This window comes from Lycorma delicatula, chromosome 2 (genome assembly GCF_047948215.1).
Source record: "Lycorma delicatula isolate Av1 chromosome 2, ASM4794821v1, whole genome shotgun sequence".
NCBI classification, from domain to species: domain Eukaryota; kingdom Metazoa; phylum Arthropoda; class Insecta; order Hemiptera; family Fulgoridae; genus Lycorma; species Lycorma delicatula.
In genome coordinates this window covers 151,977,405-151,997,411 of record NC_134456.1, presented here as the reverse complement: position 1 = coordinate 151,997,411, position 20,007 = coordinate 151,977,405, and the positions used below count along the sequence as shown (strand labels likewise).

At 37.5% G+C, this 20,007-nt stretch overlaps 1 protein-coding gene across 2 annotated transcripts in view; it reads left to right on the top strand.

The window, feature by feature from the left end:
* Nucleotides 1-20,007, top strand: part of Alk (Anaplastic lymphoma kinase) — a 316,961-nt gene that overhangs the window by 217,240 nt on the left and 79,714 nt on the right. Inside the window, exons 5-7 of one of the 2 annotated variants that reach the window (XM_075356481.1) lie at nt 1,468-1,674; nt 2,063-2,190; nt 6,070-6,251. In XM_075356481.1, coding sequence (XP_075212596.1) covers nt 1,468-1,674; nt 2,063-2,190; nt 6,070-6,251 — 517 coding nt within the window. Of the gene's footprint in view, nt 1-1,467; nt 1,675-2,056; nt 2,191-6,069; nt 6,252-20,007 lie in introns of both variants that reach the window. The other variant, XM_075356480.1, reaches the window with a different exon arrangement.

Sequence of the window (20,007 nt, the reverse complement as noted above, 5' to 3'; positions counted from 1 at the left end):
GTACAAAAACAAATATCAGGGTTTTCATTTATTATAATATATCTTGGATTAGGTGTATAGTATTGATTTAAGGCTAGAACCAAAGATCAAAAAAGACAGTTTTAGTTGTGCTCATAGATGTAAATTGATTCCTTACCTTTCCACAGGACAGCACCATTAGCAAAAGTGGTGACTCCTAAACAGAAGACTTCTGTGTTTTGCTATTTGCTAAATGTGATTCTATAGTTGCAGTTGAATGTGCATTCCATAGAAAGTTTAGTTGTGATCCTTCAGGTAACAACAGCACGACCCACTGGATTGATCTAGTGGTGAACTCATAATCGCAAATCTGCTAATTACAAAGTCAAGAGTTCTATGGTTCAAATCCTAGTAAAAGCAGTTACTTTTATACAGATCTGAATACTAGATTGTGGATACCAGTGTTCTTTGGTGGTTGTGTTTCAATCAACCACACATCTCAAGAATGGCCAGCCTGAGACTGTACAAGAGTACACTTCATTTACCATTCATACATATCATCTTCATTCATCCTCTGAAGTAATACTTTGTGGTGGTTCTGGAGGCTAAATACAAAAAGAAAGAGAAGGTAACAACATTTTTATGGGATAATCAGTTTGAAACTACCGGATATCTGTGTAAAGAAAAAAGTACAGGATGACCAAGGGTATCTGAAGAAAATGTTGAACATGTTAGGGAGTCTTTTCTGTATAGTCCAGAAAATCTCTTAAGAAGGCCGGTCGCCAGGTGATGACAGTGTATAATGTTTTAAGGAAACATTTACATATGTGTCCATGATGTGTGTGTTGCATATGTGAAATTTCTGATGGCAAGTTTATGGGCCATTATATTTGCTGAAACAGCCAAAACTAGAGTTCCTTATTTGGATATGCTGCATATTTGGTTCTTTCCTCGCCTGTAAGATATATCAACAAATTTTTTTAGGCAAGATGGTAAGCCTCCTCACTGGCATAATTTTGTTCAGGATCAGTTGAATGATGTTTCCACTAGCTGCTGGATCGGTGCCTGATCTGATGACAGAAGTTGTTTGCAGGACCTCCAAAGTCACCCCATGTGATTTTTTTCTCTTGGGGTTTTATAAAGTATCTTGTGTATGTGTGTCCTTTACCTATCTACTTATCTATCCACTATGAGGCACAAGATTAAAGCAGCTGCCCCTTCCATTACTCCAGACATGCTGGTTAAAGTATGGAAAAACTCTCCTACTGGTTGGATGGGTACTACGTGTTGGAAGGTGCTCACATTGAACACTTGGTGGAAAAAAACTGTAAGAGTTATTCTGTCATTTTTTTCACGTCCTGTAAATTAACATAGATGAAAATTCTATTCCATTTTGAAATGTCACCTAGATTAAATTACGATGAACTAAATTTAGAGCCTCTTACATCAGGAATGTTATAATACATGCAATCTTTGAATATATTTAATAATTTCTTTTTTGGATTTTAGATAAAGTACCTGCTTTTGCAAGATGCACATTTGAAGATGGCCAGTGCGGTTGGAAATTCTATTCTGATCCAGATATGAGAGACTCAGTCGATTCTTCATCTAGTGGTTCTTACAAGAATCAAATATCATGGAAATTACAAACAGGCCCTGGACCAAACAGTGAAAATTCAGGTCCCAATGTCGATCACACCTATCAGAATATATCAGGTATTTATGTACTTAATTTGGACTCTATTTTCAAATTTAATGTTCTGTTTCTTCAAATGATTATTTTCATTAAATTATATTTTTATATTATAAGTAAACTGATTTTTATTTAAAAAAAGTTTAATAATTTGAAAAATATTAAGCTTTCTTATATTGGAAGAAAATCAATTTTTATTTAAATTATAGTGACTATTTTCTTCAAATTACAAAATATTTTGTTTTTATTGAAGTTAATACAAAAATCTCTGGAAAAACCAACAGACTGGTAATCTCATCATTTATATATACTCACAGTATTTTATTTCTTAATAAATAAAATAAATAACTATACTTCTTTTGAAAATTATAATACTTAATATGTCTATATTTTTAATTTTTTAAGTTTTAGGCTCATATATGCATGTAAATATGGTGGAAGGAAATATGGGTGCTACAGCAATTCTGCGAAGTCCAGTTATAAATCCACCTCCGTGGTACCACAATGATTCATCATCATCGTATTTTAATTCGTGCTATGTAAGTTCTTAAGATGAGTTCATATTACATTGCAACATTTTGTAAGTTTTACATACTCTGTAACTGAAAAACCGTACAACATAGAAAGTTGAAATTTTGTATACTTAGCCAAAATTGCATGCAAATGTGTCAAATGACATTATAAAATAAATAACAAAAATTATTTTTGTCTCAAAAAACAATGCAGTCCAAATTACACAGTTATGCAGCTGTTACTTGTTTTATGATCAGAACTGATATTTAGATACTACTGCCAATTTAAATCTTCTATACTGCTAAATAATAGGCATTTTTGTATTAAAATAATTTTTATTTAAAATTATTTTTTATACATTACCCAAAAATGTAAAAAAGTAGACTGGTTTATTAAAAAAATATATATTTTTAGATTAAACAAACTTTAGTAGCAATTGTTACTTTATAAAGTAATGATAAGAGAGGTAACTGAATTTAAGTAAACAATAAAAATGCTTCCTATTTTTCAAGTAAAAATATAAAACTTAAGTGTAATTGTGAAATTTACTCTTTTTAATGGATAAAAAATTCACTGCATAGTAACAACTATTATTTTTTGAAATAATTCAGTACATTAAAGAATGAATTGATTTCGTGTAGAAAATAATTTTCTATGCAAAATATACTACTTTATAAAAAAAATCTAGAACTTTAAATGAAAATCCTGTTAAAATACATATTTTTTCATAAAGAATTAAGATATAGATATGTTATTTTAAAACATATCTTAGTTCTGCATTGAGTTTCAACTCTGAGAAAGCTACTGTATGAATACGACTTTTCATTTGATGATGCCTCTGTTTAAAAACTTTCAACAAATCATAATAAGATTAATGAGATGTAATTGAACTTTTTTTAAATTATTTCAACTCAACATCCTAAAATGAACAAAATTTATTTATTACTTTTTATTAAGGTTCATAATTCTTTTCTTCCTGAAAAAAATGCTGACTACAACCTTAATTAGAGAAGTTCACGAAATAAATCGATAAATCCCTTCTGTCAGCTCAAAAATGGTGAGTCAGTTTAAATTATGTAGTGGTTATAATGAAAGCCTAGTTCAAAGTGGATTATGTTTTAAAGATTTATGAAATGTATTTATTCTTTCATTTTTATAAATACAAACTGAATAAAAGTTTGCATTACCGTTTATTCAAATTATAAAGTTCTCAATATTTTTTTAAATTAACTTTTATTAACCATGGTGTAACTGCATAACCATTTTAAAAACCAAGCTTTTTGCTAGTACATAGTCTCTATATCATTAAACAAGGGAAAAAAGTTTCTTTATATTCTCCTGGTAAATTGATTTTCGATTGCATAACTAGTAATATTAATCAAATCTGGCAATCCATGCTTTTAAAATGTAACATATCACTGGGTGTTTTTAGAAAGGTTTTGATTACATTAATTTATTTATTTAAAAGTTATTGCACCTTGAAGATGAATGAAAGTACTAATAAAATTAGATACATTTTGAAATTTTATTACAAAAAATCTGATGTGGACACCTTCCTTGTACGCTTATTAAATTACATATACACATTTTTTGCTGCGCTTCATTTAAACTTATTTCATTTGAAAGTGAGATGCGATCCTCCAATTCTTTAATAAAGTGGACAGTTACACAGTTGCTGAAATATTAGTTTTTATTAACATAGAATATTTACACAATTACTAATTCACAATCTTAGGATAGAGTAAAAGTCCTTTATTATTTGTATTACTAGATCAGTATTATTCGTATCTTTTTGAGTTGCTGATAAACAAAAGTTTCAGACTTCCGGTGTGTTGAATAAATAAAAGATAATAATAATTAAACTATTTCGTTTAGTGAACTCCTTTATACTGGTTACAAATGTTAATTTCAACTTTATGATGTAAAATATTAATAAATTTCTATCTAACAGTAGTTTCTAAAATGGAATGAGATTGAATTATTTTTTAAACAGCTCTTTACGAGCAATGAAAAATGTATCAGATATGATAATAATGTATAAAAAAGATCATATTTGAACCAAAGCAAGCAAAGCTCTACAAACAATTGAATAGCCAATAATTGACTATAAGGTAAGTACACCAAAACTTAGCGGCCAAGTTCTGTCAATCTTTATTTTTTTTTCTGTCAAGATATATGGGGTCAGGCATTGTCATGGTGAAATATGGACCTTTCATATCAATCAATTCTGAATTCATTAATCATCATTCTGGTGAACATTTTGGTTATAGTTTGTTATTTTATAATGAAAAAATCAATTCTATGTATGAACATGTCATGGGATCAGGAATTAGCTGCTGTCACCAAGTTATTAGAGGTTTAGAATCTCTAATTTTAACAACTGGAAAAATTACACCAAGCTATCAAAATAAAATTGAGCTCTTGACTCATGAACAACCTGAATTTTAAGTGAATGAAGTTTTAACTTACCATGCAGAATAGAATAAAGATTGGTGATCAGCCACAGTTTAAAAAAAAATCATCTGTTTATGTCCTTCTTGGTCAGGATGCAGAAATTTTATTTATGATCACCTCTTAGAAGTATAAATGAAATTGTTGATCTTTCTAAAGAAATGAAAAATTGTTTTTATTAATTCCTAAGTTCTGTGTTTTTTTTCTGGAACAATACAAAAATAAAGTTCTCAATGGCTAAAGCTAACATAATTGTCTAATTATAAAAATAATTCTAATAAGTCTAATGTCAAATAAGATTAAGGAATGCAACTAGATTATGAACTGGGATATGATGTGCTGATTATAATGTACAAAGGAATAAATTTATTCCTTTGTAATTATTATTTTTTTTATTAATTATTAATTTACAACTTATTAAGAGCATTTTATAATATTGCTAGCTGCAGAGGCATGCCGTATGCACGCCCTCCGGGTGGGGTCTCTGAATGGGATTATTAGGTGTCCATTACCACTTGTGTAAATTTTTTTTGAATGATGAAAATTTATATAACGAAAGTTAAATTAGAAATTTAACTCTACAAATTGATATTAATGAATCAGGATTTTCTGCTAGTGATCGGTACATTCTGGTGTCTACATTTTGGTTATAGTTTGTTATTTTATAATGAAAAACAATCATAAATAAAAAAAATATATTATTAATATATATTTTGCATATATATCGATATATAACAAGTATACACCTGACTACCACGAGGCATGTACTAACAAATCGGAATTTTCCGCTAGTGATCGGTACATTCCGGTGCTAAGCTAAGGGGGACATACAAATACAAATACAGGGGGCACAGATCGATATACAAATGCCCTTTAGTGGGTAGGATTTCAGTCAATATAATTAATTTTAATCAATCAATAAGGGCTGATACTTCATTTCAACCATCAGGTAAGGTATGGAATCAATTATATTTCTACCCTATGCTACCACATGCAAATTATTTTCACCAAATTTACTGAAATTTGTGTATTTTAAAAATATCTACTGTATAAGACTGGATAAAACAATACCAAGAACATGTATTAGTTGTTAAAATTAACAATTTGGAGGATCCCTGTATTGAAACAATAACCCACAGTAACAGTATTTCTTAATAATATTCTTCACAAGTATTATAAAAAAACATACGCATACAGAATTTATTTATATTAATAGGAGTTTTAATTATTCTAATAAACTGATATTGCTGTGTTCATTTTATCCCATAAGTTTAAAACATGAAAGTTGTTTATATATCAATTTTTTTCTTTCAATAAAGTAATTTCCTACGTATGTCTTAGTAATAAATATGAGTATGAAGTAACAACTTAAAAATGTTTAGTTCCTATAAATGTCTGATTAAGGTTATCATAATCGTTTATTTGGAATTTAATGTTTAATATTTTGTTTACAGATTACCTTTTATTTTAATAAATTTGGTACTCATCAATCATCTTTCGCATTGTTTATACAACAGTTGGACAAACCTAAGTCAAAAATTACAAATAAGAAAATACTTTTATGGTATACTTTTGGTAGAAAAGATAACACATGGATTCGTCAAATAGTTCACATTCCTACAAACATCACTCAAAGGTGATTATTTAATTATCTTTTTTATTTTAATTAATTTACAAACATAATTTTTTCACTCCCTAAATAAATCTTAATTTAATTATTATTTTTAAAAATAACACCAATAAAATGACATATTTGCAAATTTGTTATAGCAGCAGCTTGCAGAGTAATGGAATAATTTACAACAGTTTGTTTTTATCATCATTTATGGTAAATCTGTCTGAAGACAAGTCTCAATGGAACCTTTTCCTTCTGCCTTTCTTTGCCCTGATCTCTTTTCACATCCTTGTAATTTCCTTATTTCTTACGTGTTTGTAAAACAAACACATAAGTTTTGTTATTTACAACAAAAGCGCATCCAGCTGTATCATTCTGTTTCGACCCATCTGCGTATACTACTGCGTCTGGGTTTGTCTCTGATAGAAAATGGTAAAATATTTAATGAAAGACAAGAGGAGTTGTGAATTTTTTATTATATACAGTGAGGTTGTAATTAAAATAGATGGGATCGAGTCTCCACGAAGGATATGTGCAGGGATAGGTTGGGAAAATAGGGGGTGGGTCAAAATGTAAAATGCACATTAAACCTTTTTAATTACTTAAAAAATAATTACTAAGGCTCGTAGCATATCTAGAATTTTTAAACATCTCACCTTTAACTGTTCAATGTGTCTGGTCCATGTAAGATGAAAATTAAACCTACAAATATACATCAGGAGAGATAGCAATTGGCTCTCCATTGAGCAGGACTTTTGGACTGAAATGGTCTCGTAGATGAGAAAAGACTACACATTTTATTTTCTCTGGTGAAAATGTGAAGCCAGTGACTTTGAACAAAGTTTCAAGGTGAGATGTAGTATTTTGTAGTAGTCTCTCAGCTGTGGCTGTTGAACAAGTGAACTGTATGTAGCAAAATCATCAACAAATAGAAAATATGAAACAGGTGGTTGCACACAATTAGTAGTACTATTGATGGCTGCAGTAAACAAGGTGGCACTTAATACATTTCCTTGAGGCACTTCATTCTCCAAGGTGTTGCTACTTGACACAGAATCGCCAACACAAACACAGAATGGTCATTTAGGAAACCCCTAATAAAGGCAAGCATATTGCTCATGACTTACCATTCTTTAAGGGTATTTAGAATACCTCATCGCCAGGTTGTGTTGTACGGCCTCCTGATGTCAAAGAAAGTAGTGACTAGTTGCTGGCAGAATAAAAAAGCATTTTGGAAAGTTTTTCGTATAATACCAGATGATCAATGGAAGATTGTCCTTGACGGAAACCACATTGTTCTGGAGATAGCAGAGTGTGCTTCTCTAAATACCAGGTAAGCCTTCAGTTCACACTCTTTCCATCATTTCATGGAGGTATCCTATTTCAAACTTTCTGTTGTGGGAAGGTTGAACTTTAAAATAAGGGCAGGAGGGAGTAGGTCCCACTCTGATGTAAACTGTATATGTACAGTGTAGCCGAAGTATTGTGTTGAGTTATACAACAGTTCAGTTGTATGGTTTGATCGAAATGGATATTAAAATTTTTTAAGAATAATGAATGTAGATTATTTTATAGCTGATTGCTCATTCATAAATACAAACACAAGAGTAAGTTAACATATGTAATTTTCTAAATATCAGCCTGCATTATTCATACTTATGAATAGCAAACAATGATCTGACACCCATTTTTGTGTCTTGAAAAGTCATTGTAATTTTTTGAGGAAGCCCGTTGGAAAAATACTTTACTGCTTAACATATGTAAGCATTATAAATATTTAACGATAAGCTTAGTGCTTTATTAAGATAATAATTTTTAAAACTGTATATTGAAAGTTTATGAAATTTCATAAATAATTAATAAAAATTTTGTAATACTGTTTTATTATAAAATAATAAATAGTTGCAGGTTAGTATACATCAGTTCAACTAAGAAAAATAAGATGTCAGGATTAAACATAAAACACATAAAATTTATGAGAAACAAAGATTCTATTCATTGCAATTGGTTTGGTAGTCATCTCTGTGAAGTTTAGTGTTAAGAAGTAATCTAATTAATTGTACAAATAAATATAAAGCAATTGTACTGTTATCTATTAGACTATCTTATCATTATCTAGGTTCTGCCTGGCGGCAATTCTCTTACCCCACCGCTGTCTCTATCCATTTCTTTTCCAAGCCCTTGCCTTTGTCCCCTTGTAGTTTCCAAACACCACCTAATCTATTAATTGATCCTTCTTCTTTGTCACTTCCTTTCTGCTTCTATTGACTCTCCCGATGCAGTTGACAAGGTTCCACTTCCTCTAATCTCATGTCCTAACTAATTTCCTTTTCTTTTGCATATTTCCTACATAAGTGCTCATTCTTCTTTAATCCTGTTCATTACTTCCTCACTTTATCTGTCCATCTTACTTTCTTCATCGTTTTCCATATCCTTATTAAAAGCCTCAATCCAGTCCCTTCCTCTTCCTCAATGTTCATACTTCACTTCCAGACAATAAGACACTCCATACACAGCATTTAGCCTTCCTTAAATCTAACTAAGACTTTTTTTACGTAGTAATTTCCTTTTCTTACTGAATGCTTCCTTCACCATTTCTATATTTCCATTTTTCCACCATGCTTTTCCAGTTCTCTCTCACCATAGTATCCAAATATCTGTACTTTTTTACTTTTTCTTTTCTTCCTTCACTTGTCCTTACCTCTAACTTTCTTTGTTGTTTATTTTCATTAATTTAGTTTTTACTATGTTTATCTTCATTCCATACTTTTTCATCTCTTCCTCCAGGACTGTTAACAATCTTTGAAGGGCACGTCTGCTGTCAGGTAGAATTAACATATCATCAGCAAATATTATGAATTTTATCTTCATTCTTCTGTACTTATAACTTTTCTTATTGTAATATATTTATTTTATTATAATCATTATTTGGCAACTTAATACTAATATTATCTATTGTCATTTCAGTAATTTGTTTCATTTTAACATTATCTTCATTATCTCTCATATTTTCCATTTTTTTCGGCAACATATTACTATTATTAAATAATTATTCTCAGTCAAATTTGGAAGGGGGTAAAACTGAGGAGACTGAGGCGAGGTAGCGGCAATATGAAAAACCAGGGCGGGGGATGTTCTGATTGAACTTGGGAGCGCTACCAGAGAAAAAAAGACCTGAAGAAAGTGATGTCCTGAAGGCTGAACTCGGAGAAGGAGCTGTAGTCTACAATCTGGAACTGCAGGAGACACTGGAGATCCGAGATCTAGACTGCGTCACAGGGAAGGAGGATGTAGAAGCAGCACTGTGAAGAGATCTCAGAGATATAGGAGACTGGCGAGTTAGCGTTACCAGTGCTAATGCCAGGGAGCAGAAAGCAGCAATAATAGAAATTGGAGAGAAGGCTGCTGCCAGACTACTCAGTCAATCCAAGATAGAGGGACCGTGACGACTCCCAATGGTTCCGAGACTCGCTCGGGACTGCCGTGATATGGATTCCGTATCGCAGCAGAACCCAAGTTCGGAGGCACGGCGCAGTCGAGGGGTTTGGATCTGCTGCGGTGAAGTGATGATTTTTAGCCGTTACCTCACCCCAAACGAAACGATAGCAAACTTTCGCCGGAAATTTGACGCGCTGGAGAATGTTATCCTCGCTGCCGCTAGTAGGTTGGTGGTAGCTGGGTACTTCAACTCCAGGGAGGTAGAGTGGGATATGGTGCATACCAACTTCAGAGGGAAATACATTCTGGACATGGCGGCACGTACTGGCCTCGTGATCCTCAATACAGGGAACACGACGACGTTCCGCCGTCCAGGATATTTGGAAACCATTCCCGACATTTCCCTCGCCTCCAAAGAGCTGGTTACGCTCGTCCAGGACTGGAGAGTTCTCGAGGATAATACCCGTAGCAACCACCAATATATCTCATTTTGAGTCCTAGATGGTGCACGAGAGCGCCCGGGCCCTCGCGGCTGGTGTAAAGATACAACATCAATAAAATTGACGAGAAGAAATTCAAAAGAAAGATCTCCATTTTTTGGAGGGGTCGTTCGAACCAGTTGAATACGAATTGTGGTTGTTTGACGGCTTAATCCGTTCGGCTACGCCATAGCCTCTGAAAACATCACCAAAATGAAGGGGGGGGGGGACGCTGGCGCTGAAGCCGTAGTTGCTTCGACCATGCGGCTGATCGCTTCTGCATGTGACGCTTCCATGATCCACGGGGGGCCGAGAAACCGGAAGCGACCCGTATACTGGTGGACACTTGAGATTGCGGGGTTGCGCCGAGAGTGTCTTCGACTAAGACGAGCGGCGCAACGTGCAAGGAATCGCACAGACGCAAACGCCAGGTCAGCCGAGTATAAGACGGCAAAGCCATGACGATGATGGCTCCGTTGAGCCATCAACGTGAGCAAGGCACGCTGCTGGGGAGACCGTGGATGCAGACCCTTGGGGGCTGGGTTACAAGATAGTAATTCGGCGATTAGGGATCTCGGGGTCACCAGCTCCACTAGACTAGGCTAAAGCGGAGCACGTCGTTAAGATGTTGTTCCCGGCCCACTCGGTCCGTTCCAAGCGGAACTTTGGTGACGTGGGCGACTTCCCGCTCTTCTCAATGGAGGAGATTCCATCCAGTCTCAGCTCTGAAAGGTCGCTGAAAGGCAAAAAAGCCTCTGGTCCCGACGGTATACCGGTCGAGGTGCTCAAACTTGTGAGGCGCTCCGGGCCCCATCTTCTACTAGACATGTATAATGCATGTCTGAAGGCTGGGTCATTTAGCGCCAGGTGGTAGACCGCGCATCTTGCACTAATTCCCAAGAGCAAAGAAGAGTCGCCGTCCTCCTACCGCCCATTGTGCATACTTGACACAGCTGGGAAGGTATTGGAGAAGCTGTTAAAGAAAAGACTGGTTGCGGCGACGAATCAGGCAGGTGGCCTGTCACCCAACCAGTACGGTTTCTGGCAGGGTCGGTCGACCCTAGACGCAATTTCTCCTAGAAGAGGTTGTTGAGGCAATGCGGCGAGCAGAGGACCACAATCATTTTTCGCGACGTGCGGTCCTTCTCGTTACGTTGGACGTTAAAAACGCTTTCAACTCTGCACGGTGGAGTGATATAATTCGGGCTCTGGAGCATTTGTTCCATCTGTCTCAATACCTCCTCTGAATGGTGGACGCATACTTGAGGAACCGCGGTCTCATTTACGAGACCACGGTAGGCTGGCGTAGAACTGCGATCACGTCAGAGGCGGCGCAGGGGTCGATTCTCGGCCCCGACCTTTGGAACGCCGTCTACGATGGCTTGCTGAGGCTGGAGATGCCTGAAGAATCTGTCTTGATTGGGTACGCTGACGACGTTGCGCAACTTGTCGCAGACCTCGACGTGGAGCGCGCCCAACTGAGGCTCAGCCAATTCATGCACAGAATCGGTGCCTGGCTGGACGACCATGGATTGTCTCTTGCTCTCAGAAAAACGGAGATCGTGGTTCTATGGAAGAGGCATATCGACACCCTTCTCTCCCTGCGGGTAGAGGTTGTCGAGACCAAGCCATCCGCAAAGTACCTCGGTATGATGATTGACCGGAAACTCAGCTTTGCTGAGCGGAGAGCCGCCGACAAAGCTGCGAGAGCCGTAACTGCTCTCAGCCGGCTCATGGCGAATGTCGGCGGACCGAAGGCAACAGACGGCGATTGCTGATGTCCATAGTGCATTCCATCCTGTTATAAGGGTCGGAAGTGTGATCCCAGGCATTGAGAACTGCAAGAAACCGAAAGCGGCTTGCGCAGGTGCAACGCATCGCAGCTTTGCGAGTCGCTTCCGCGTATCGGACGGTCTCCGAGCCTGCAATACTGGTAGTTGCCGGCGTCCTACCCATTGCTATTTTGGCAAGGGAGCGCCAGGTGATCTACAGGAGGCGACGGGCAGGCGAAGACCGGGAGACCTGACAACGAGGAACGCACTCGCACGTTCCTAGCATGGCAAGAGACCTGGGACCACGAGACCAGAGGACGATGGACCGCAAGGCTTATCCCTCTGGTCAGACCGTGAACGGAGCGGCGGCATGGAGAGGTGGAGTCCTACATGACCCAATTTTTAACGGGTCACGGGTACTTCTGTGCTTACCTCCATGTCATAGGGAAAGCGCCGTCTCCCGACTGCCTCTATTGCCCCGGGGTACGGGACGACGCTGAGCACACCTTTTTCAAATGTGCTCGGTGGGCGGCAGATCGTGGGACACTAGAGGCGGATCTCGGAGGACTGAGCCCCCACAATGTGGTTGCGATGATGCTCCGTAATCTGAGCAGTTGGGAAAGTGTAGCCCGATTCTTCGGCAACATTCTCAGGGACAAAAAGATTGACCTGGATATTCCTGAAAATTAGGTAGCACCTAATCAAGCTAGTATAGGAGGACTCGACCGGAAGTAATGTGTTAAACGGTTCTGGGTCGAGTCCTGGTAGAAAGGGGAGTGGTTTTACTCGGTGTTCTGCTGATAGTGATTGGATAATACCATCAGCAGGCGCCCGCACTCCGTGCTTAAATGCATTTCCACCTCCCTCCGCAAAAAAAAAAAATTATTATTTTCATCAATAATATCTGTATTAACTTCGCTTATTTTTGGCAACGTATTTTTGTTACTAACGCTGTTTCTCTTCTTATTACTACATTTCCTTTCACTATAATTAATTATACTATTATCTTCGTCGGTAATATTTGACAATATCTAATTATTATTATTATTATTATTTGGCAACATCTTAATAACATTTACATCTACTATATTTGTCTTTAATAACATCCTTTTATTTTGTTTAATATATTTGTCATATTCAATATCACTACTTTTATCGCATTTATTATTGATATTATTTTTGTATTTCCTTCCTCCTTTATTACTTTTATAATTATTACTTGTATTTGACAACTTATTTTTAACATCTGTTACTATATTATTATTATGGAATGGAATGCAAAGTTGGCAGGAGTCTATTACTCCCTACTTTATCGCAGAACCTGGACAGAGTCCCTTGCTGCTGGATCATTCTGATCGGGCTTGTTTTTAAAAGGGTTATTTTTTTAATCTCGGATCTAATTTTTCAAGTTTTGTCTATTATTATTTTAGTGAATTTAAGACGGATTTAATTGCATTCCAATCCGTTGTTAAACCAGCGTTATCGAACCCATTTCATGGGCCGACCGCGGAAGGCTAGGCTTATAAAGCCTGTCCTCCCGACGTAATTCCCCTTCAGACCGTCCACTGAAGTCCTTTCGGTGCTAACTCTTTAATAGGCTAGCAGGAATACGCCACAACGGGGCACTAGCTATAAGGAGGGAGCAATGCGTCCCCTTTTCCGGAGGAGTCGCAATTGCTGGGATGTTTTGTCTTACTGTAAGTTTTTTTTTAAATTTAGACCGCGTTTTTGTTTTATGCGCGACTTACCGTGTTTGACGTCTTCAAACTATATAACTCGCGAAAACTTTTCACTCGCGACCCCGGAAACGCGTCTGACGCACTATTCCGTTTATGGCTCATGCGATATGGAGGCCCCTAAGCCTGGTTTGTCGATTTTCGGCTACCGCACCGCACCATCACGGTGGTTCGTCCAGTACGGCGTGAGGCCGCTTCCTTACAACTGTCGGAGTTGGGTCCTCTCGGCAGATGTCCCGAAGATGACTGTGTTCGGACACAGCCGCTCTCCCGAACAGTCTGCGCGCCTGCGCCACCCCCACCTCGGACACGGATTGAAATCTCGCATCAGATCGGAGAGTGGCGTTCCTGACGAACCACGGAGCTCCAAAGATCGTCCGCAACGCGATGTTTTGGACGGCCTCGATCTTCTTTTGAAGCGAGGAGCTCAACACTGCCCCCCATGCCGGGTAAGCATATGTTAGAATCGGCAGTACGTACAGCCGAAAAATGAGGAGCTTAGTTGCCAGTGGGTACGGGCTGGCACTGTTCAGCACTGGGTATAGCGAGGCTCTGGCGGCCTTAGCCCTCCGGGTCGCATAATTTACATGTTCGCCGAAGGTAAGCCGCCTGTCCAACACCACCCCCAGGTACTTAACTGTTTTCTCAAAAGGGATTTTCTCCCCTGAGATTTCCAGCTCTCTGGTCGGTTTTCGTGTCTTGCATGTGAACATCACGGCCACCGATTTTTCACCGTTGACCCTGATTCTCCACATGTCGAGCCACGGTTCCACTAAGTCCAGCTGCCTTTGGAGCCTCCGGACCGCGCAATCCACATTTGCGGATTCGTAGAAATATGCCGTGTCGTCTGCGTAAAGGGCCGTTTTGACCCCTTCCGACAGCGGCATATCGTTCACGTACAAAGTGTACAAGAACGGGGAAAGTACTGCTCCTTGGGGAACCCCAGCGGCTATTTCTCTGGTGGAGGAAATCGTTTCCCCTACGCGCACGACAAAATGTCGGTCTAGCAGATATGACCGCATCAGTCTGACATAGCGGTAGGGGATCGCCGATCGCGCTAGCTTATAAAGCAGCCCGCTATGCCAAACTTTGTCAAAGGCCTTGGCCACATCCAGAAAAACGGCTGCAGTCACCCGTTTCCTGTTCAGGCCTCCGACAAGGTCGTCTATTATTTTTACCAGTTGGAGGGTGGTTGAGTGACCCTCCCTGAACCCAAATTGCTCGGGCCGCACTTCTCCCTCCATGTATCGCCTCAGTTTTTCGAGAAAAATCCTCTCGAACAACTTAGACAATACCGGTAACAGGGAGATTGGCCTATAATTCCGAGGGAAAAGTAAACTTTTCCCCGGTTTGGGTAAACATACGACTTTGGCCGTTTTCCAACAATTCGGGAAATATCCAACGTACAAAATGGACGTGAATATCACCGAAATTGCTGTAATCACGGAGGCCGGTATGTTCCGGAATGCACGGGCGCTGATCCCGTCGACACCCGGGGCCTTATTATTATTAACATTTGGCAATATACAATTATTTACATATTTCTTACTATTATTGAAAGCCTCAATACGACTATCATTCTAATATAATCTTGATTATTTATTTCTTCATTTTTGTCACTAATTTTTAGCAACTGTTTACATTTTTTATTATTACTATCTATCTAATTATTATTACTTGAATTATCTTGCTGTTTATTATCTTCAATATCATTACATAAGTTATTTTTCGTTTTCCTACCGGTCCTATTTTTCTTTCTACGCTTAATTTTATTTTTACTAACATTTGTCATTATATTATTATTATTATTATTATTATTATTCGTTGGCCAGTAATTAAATTATTTATAAAATTCTGCAGTAATTATTTACCGCTTCGGTATCATGCGTTAAACTTAAAAATCTTAAAGTAGTCATCGATTTCAATTACATCTGTACTAAAATTGTTTGTTCCGAGACTCCTATCCCCTAAAAAAATTATCGTTAAAAAAATTCCTCATCATTATTATCTAAACTTACTGAACAAGGGTTCAAAATCTTCATCGAATTCTCCATCGCTTATTTCTATTATAGTCCTTGCATTTTCGTTAGTATATTTGTTTTGTAATCTAAAATCATTTATTTTTCCCCAAATATTTTCATGGGATTCTACTTCTTCATGTAAATCTTAACCCATACTTCCGATATTTCGACGGTTTCGTATTCTTCATCTGACTCGTCAAATTCATCATCATTATCATTTATTACAATAAATTAATTTTGTGGATTAAAATAATCTAATTCATTATTCAAATTATTTTCGTTTGGTGAATAAACATCCTCTAATTCATTATCTGTTACTTCTAAACTAAAATTATCCGTTAAGACGTTAGTTTCAAATTCTTTGTCTGATTCCTCATTTTCCCTATCGCGGTTAATTCTACTTACTTTTTCAAAAAATATTTTTCTAGGGGCTAGCGAATTTTTGTTCCTAATATTGCTTCCTGTCACCTGATTTAATTTTAATCGTATTTTAAGTCTTTTATTATTATTATTATTTCTTAAATTAATTCTACCCATTTGTTTAGTAATACTGTATTATCTGTTTTAAGTTTTCGTTTCTGGACCTATTATTCGCCAGTTGATATAGTTTTGGGTGTTTATTTTGGGTTCAATCGAATTTATGAAGTAATTAAGATATTGATTAGGATATTCCGGTGTTTGGTATTCAAAATTATTTGGATGTTGAATTAGAGCAGCTTTTCTTTTTACATATTTTTTTTTTTTTAGGGGCATCGACTACTTTGGTCATTAGCCCCATCCCACTTCAAAAAAAAAAATAAAAAAAAGGGTACAATATTTCACATTTTCATGTGTCAAAAAATGATCAAAATTTTACATTTTCTTATAACTTCTGATCCAACAAATTACTTTCTAGGCTTTCCTTTCGGCCATCCTTTCTTGCACCGTTTTTCCATTCTGCGAACGGCCTCAACTTCCGATGACAGTGTGTCTGAGGCCTCGGACATGGCATCATCTTCTCTTTCTGATGCCAATGACGTTCGCCGGCTTACATCAGGTGATGAAAGCTTCATTGGTGCTGTTAACATCGTTGCAATTGAATCTAAACTAGCAAGCGATCCACTTTCCGCGGCTGATGAGCTGGATGTTATCTCTACAGCAGTGCTGGGTCCAGCTGAAATAGATGCTCTCCCTGAAGCTGTTCTTTGAGCTTTTGGAGGCCCCATTGTTACAGTTTGTATATCGTCAACGTCTGGTGCTTTCTCAATAACGACTTGCACCTCCATTTCGGTTGACTCGGATTTTCTTGTCACTATTTCCTTAGGTTTGGAACTACATGACAGAGTGATCTTTTCCTCTTTTCTAGACAAATCAAGATTTTTATTTACTACTTCAAGTGATGGTGTTATGATTGCAGGTTTAGCTAGTTTTTTATGCTGCGCTGGTACGTTTCTTTTATCAACGATGTCAATGCGGGATTGAGCCTTCTCATGTTTAGATGGTTCTCTGCGATGAGTCGACTCTATCTTAACATCAATGATTTTTTCTATCATTGTTGCAAGACTTGGTGCCATTGTATTAAGCAACTCCTCCACATTAATTTTGGATGAAGAAGGGGCAGCAGCTGCTTCAGCATAAGTGGTCGATTGTCGAGGTGTTCGTTGACTAACAATTTTCTTCGCTTCAGGATAACTAACCTTCTGAAGCGTTTTAACTTCCTGAATGGCCGTTTCAGATTTATAAACTGGGCAATTCCTGGATCGGCAGTTATGGTGCCCTTTACAATTAATACAGATTGGAGGGTCTTTGCATGGTTCACCCTCATGTATTTTCATTCCACATATGCAGATTTCCTGCGCTTCACATCTAGCTGCAGTGTGCTCGAAACGTTGACACTTGAAACATCGCATAGGCTGCGGAATAAACGCACGGACATCAAGCCGATGTATACCAACACGTACCTTTTCAGGAAGGGTGCGTATTAAATATGTATGTATATATAAGGGTATGTATTAAATGTTAATACATGAGAGGCCGAAGGAAGAACTTCGCCATTTCTTCTCATTGTTAGTCTGCGACACTGAATCACTCCTTGACTCGACATTTCCTGTACTATTTCCTCTTCTGTACAGTTTAGAAGATCACGGCAAACAACTCCTCTGGATGTATTAAGGGTGCTATGCGGTTGCACTGATACCGCAAATTCACCGATCTTTTTCAATGCCTGGACTTTTTGACTTTTAATATCGTTGATAGTTTCAACGTGTAATCCGTTAAAGGTTTTACGAATTTCCTTAACAGGACCACCAGCACAATTAGTTATCTCTCTGCGATCAAGAATGGACTAACTTTTTGAAAGTTGCCATTCTCCTTGGTAATTATTAAAAATCTTGGTTTGGGAGCAATGTTTCCAAACAAAGACTTTCTCAATTCCTTGCTGATTTTGTCAGCATCTCTCTTAATTTTGTCTGACTCCTTACTCTTTTTCCTCTTCGCTTGTGGCGAATCGGAGGTTTCTAAACGAGGGTGTTTACGTGCACCCTCTGCCACGTTTGTTTGTTCAATATTCATGAACGTTTTATCCCTTCTGTAGCAAGGCTAGCCGCCGGGGTACACCCCCACTCCAGGGCTACTAAACTTGGAGGTCCGATCCGGTACTCTGGTGGAACCGGCATATGTCCTGGCAGAGAGCGGATGCGCAATCTCTGCACTGACTCCAGGCTCCTACTCACCGAAGCTTTCAGAGCTCCCATGCACCGACATACATGGACACCATTGCTACATGCTTGCCATCGCAGGGGGCACGTGGACAACGGAAGGGTCTCCGTTACACCTGCAGTAACATTGACCCTGGCCGCCACATCGCCAGCTCTAAAAGTGGTATTAGTCCATTTCCAAAATCGTTTATTATTCCATATCCTGCAGGTAGCTGAAAAATCCAAACCATGTGAGGACCTGAAGGTGGAAACAGGTCAAAATAAAAGTATATCCGAGGAATTTACTCGGAGCCCCGTTAGCCAGCTATATCTATTGTACATAAGTACAGCTGTTACCGCCCTGGACGTGGAACGTAGATGTTGTGTTCCGGACGTGGGGATTACCTACCTCAGGGCATTATTATTATTATTGTTTACAAAATTAAATTTATTTGTTTTAAATTGGAAGGCGTTGGTATACGTGTTGAGTGTGTCTATTGAATAATAATTTAATAAGATTTGCTTTAAGTTACTCCATTCACTAATACTACCACCTATCCTTTATTTTAAATCTGGTACTTTAATTCTAAAATTAAAAAAAATAGAAATTCGTTTTGGAAATCATCAGGGTCTTCCCTAACATAAAATTTAGCGACTAATTCGTCACACAAAGTGATAAATTGGTTCAGTTTTAACGGATCTCATAAAATCAGGGACCGTATCTAAATCCTCTTTTTTAACACTGGTGTTGCCACTTGAAATTTTAATATCAGTATTTCTTATATTAGACATACACAAGTTACATATATATATATTTCAAAATTATCAAAATTTCTTACATACTATTTAAATATTTTTCTTATTCACAGTACTACTTTTATCATTATATACATGCTGATTGGTTGCCTTTGATTGACTGGGTTGCCTTTGTTGATTGGTTCAGTTGCCGATATTGAGTTTCCTTCGTAGTCTGCCGTTGCCTTCGACAATTGGTCTTGCCTTGGATAAGCGGGTTGTCGATCAAGATTATATTCACTAATTCTGCCGACTGGAACAGCTTGTAGAGATCTATGTCGCTGAGATTTGAAATTGAATCGATCAGGCAGTCCCCCGTACTCTACCGATTGCCGTCTTCGATATGGACTCCGTTGAATAATACGCTCTTTTCTCTTCGTCTGTTGCACTTCTTAAACGATTCGATGATGGAAGAAATTATGTACAATTATTTCCCGAGATGACTATTTATTTAGTTCACCTTGTTAATGGTTTGAAAACCAAACTTCGATTATATTCGCCAACCGTCCTCAAGGTGTCCTACCGAATGAGCCAGTTATGAAACACAACGAATGAGTGTTTTTAAAAATAGTCTATATTTTTAATGAACACTTAATATTATGCAATTCTCTTTGTTATTCTCGCAAATACTAATTATTTAATATAATTTAAGTTAAACGTGCATGCTGACTGTACAATAATAAGACGATATCGTGCATTAAATGAGTGCCGTACATGGACTTTTTAAGTTACACGTTCATTGTAACGAAGCAAGTACAGGACTATCTATCTAATTACTATTGCAATTAAAATAAATAAATAAAGGTTGCAACTGCATCGCATTGTTTCACACGGTGGTTTCCTAGAATCTAGCGATAGGCA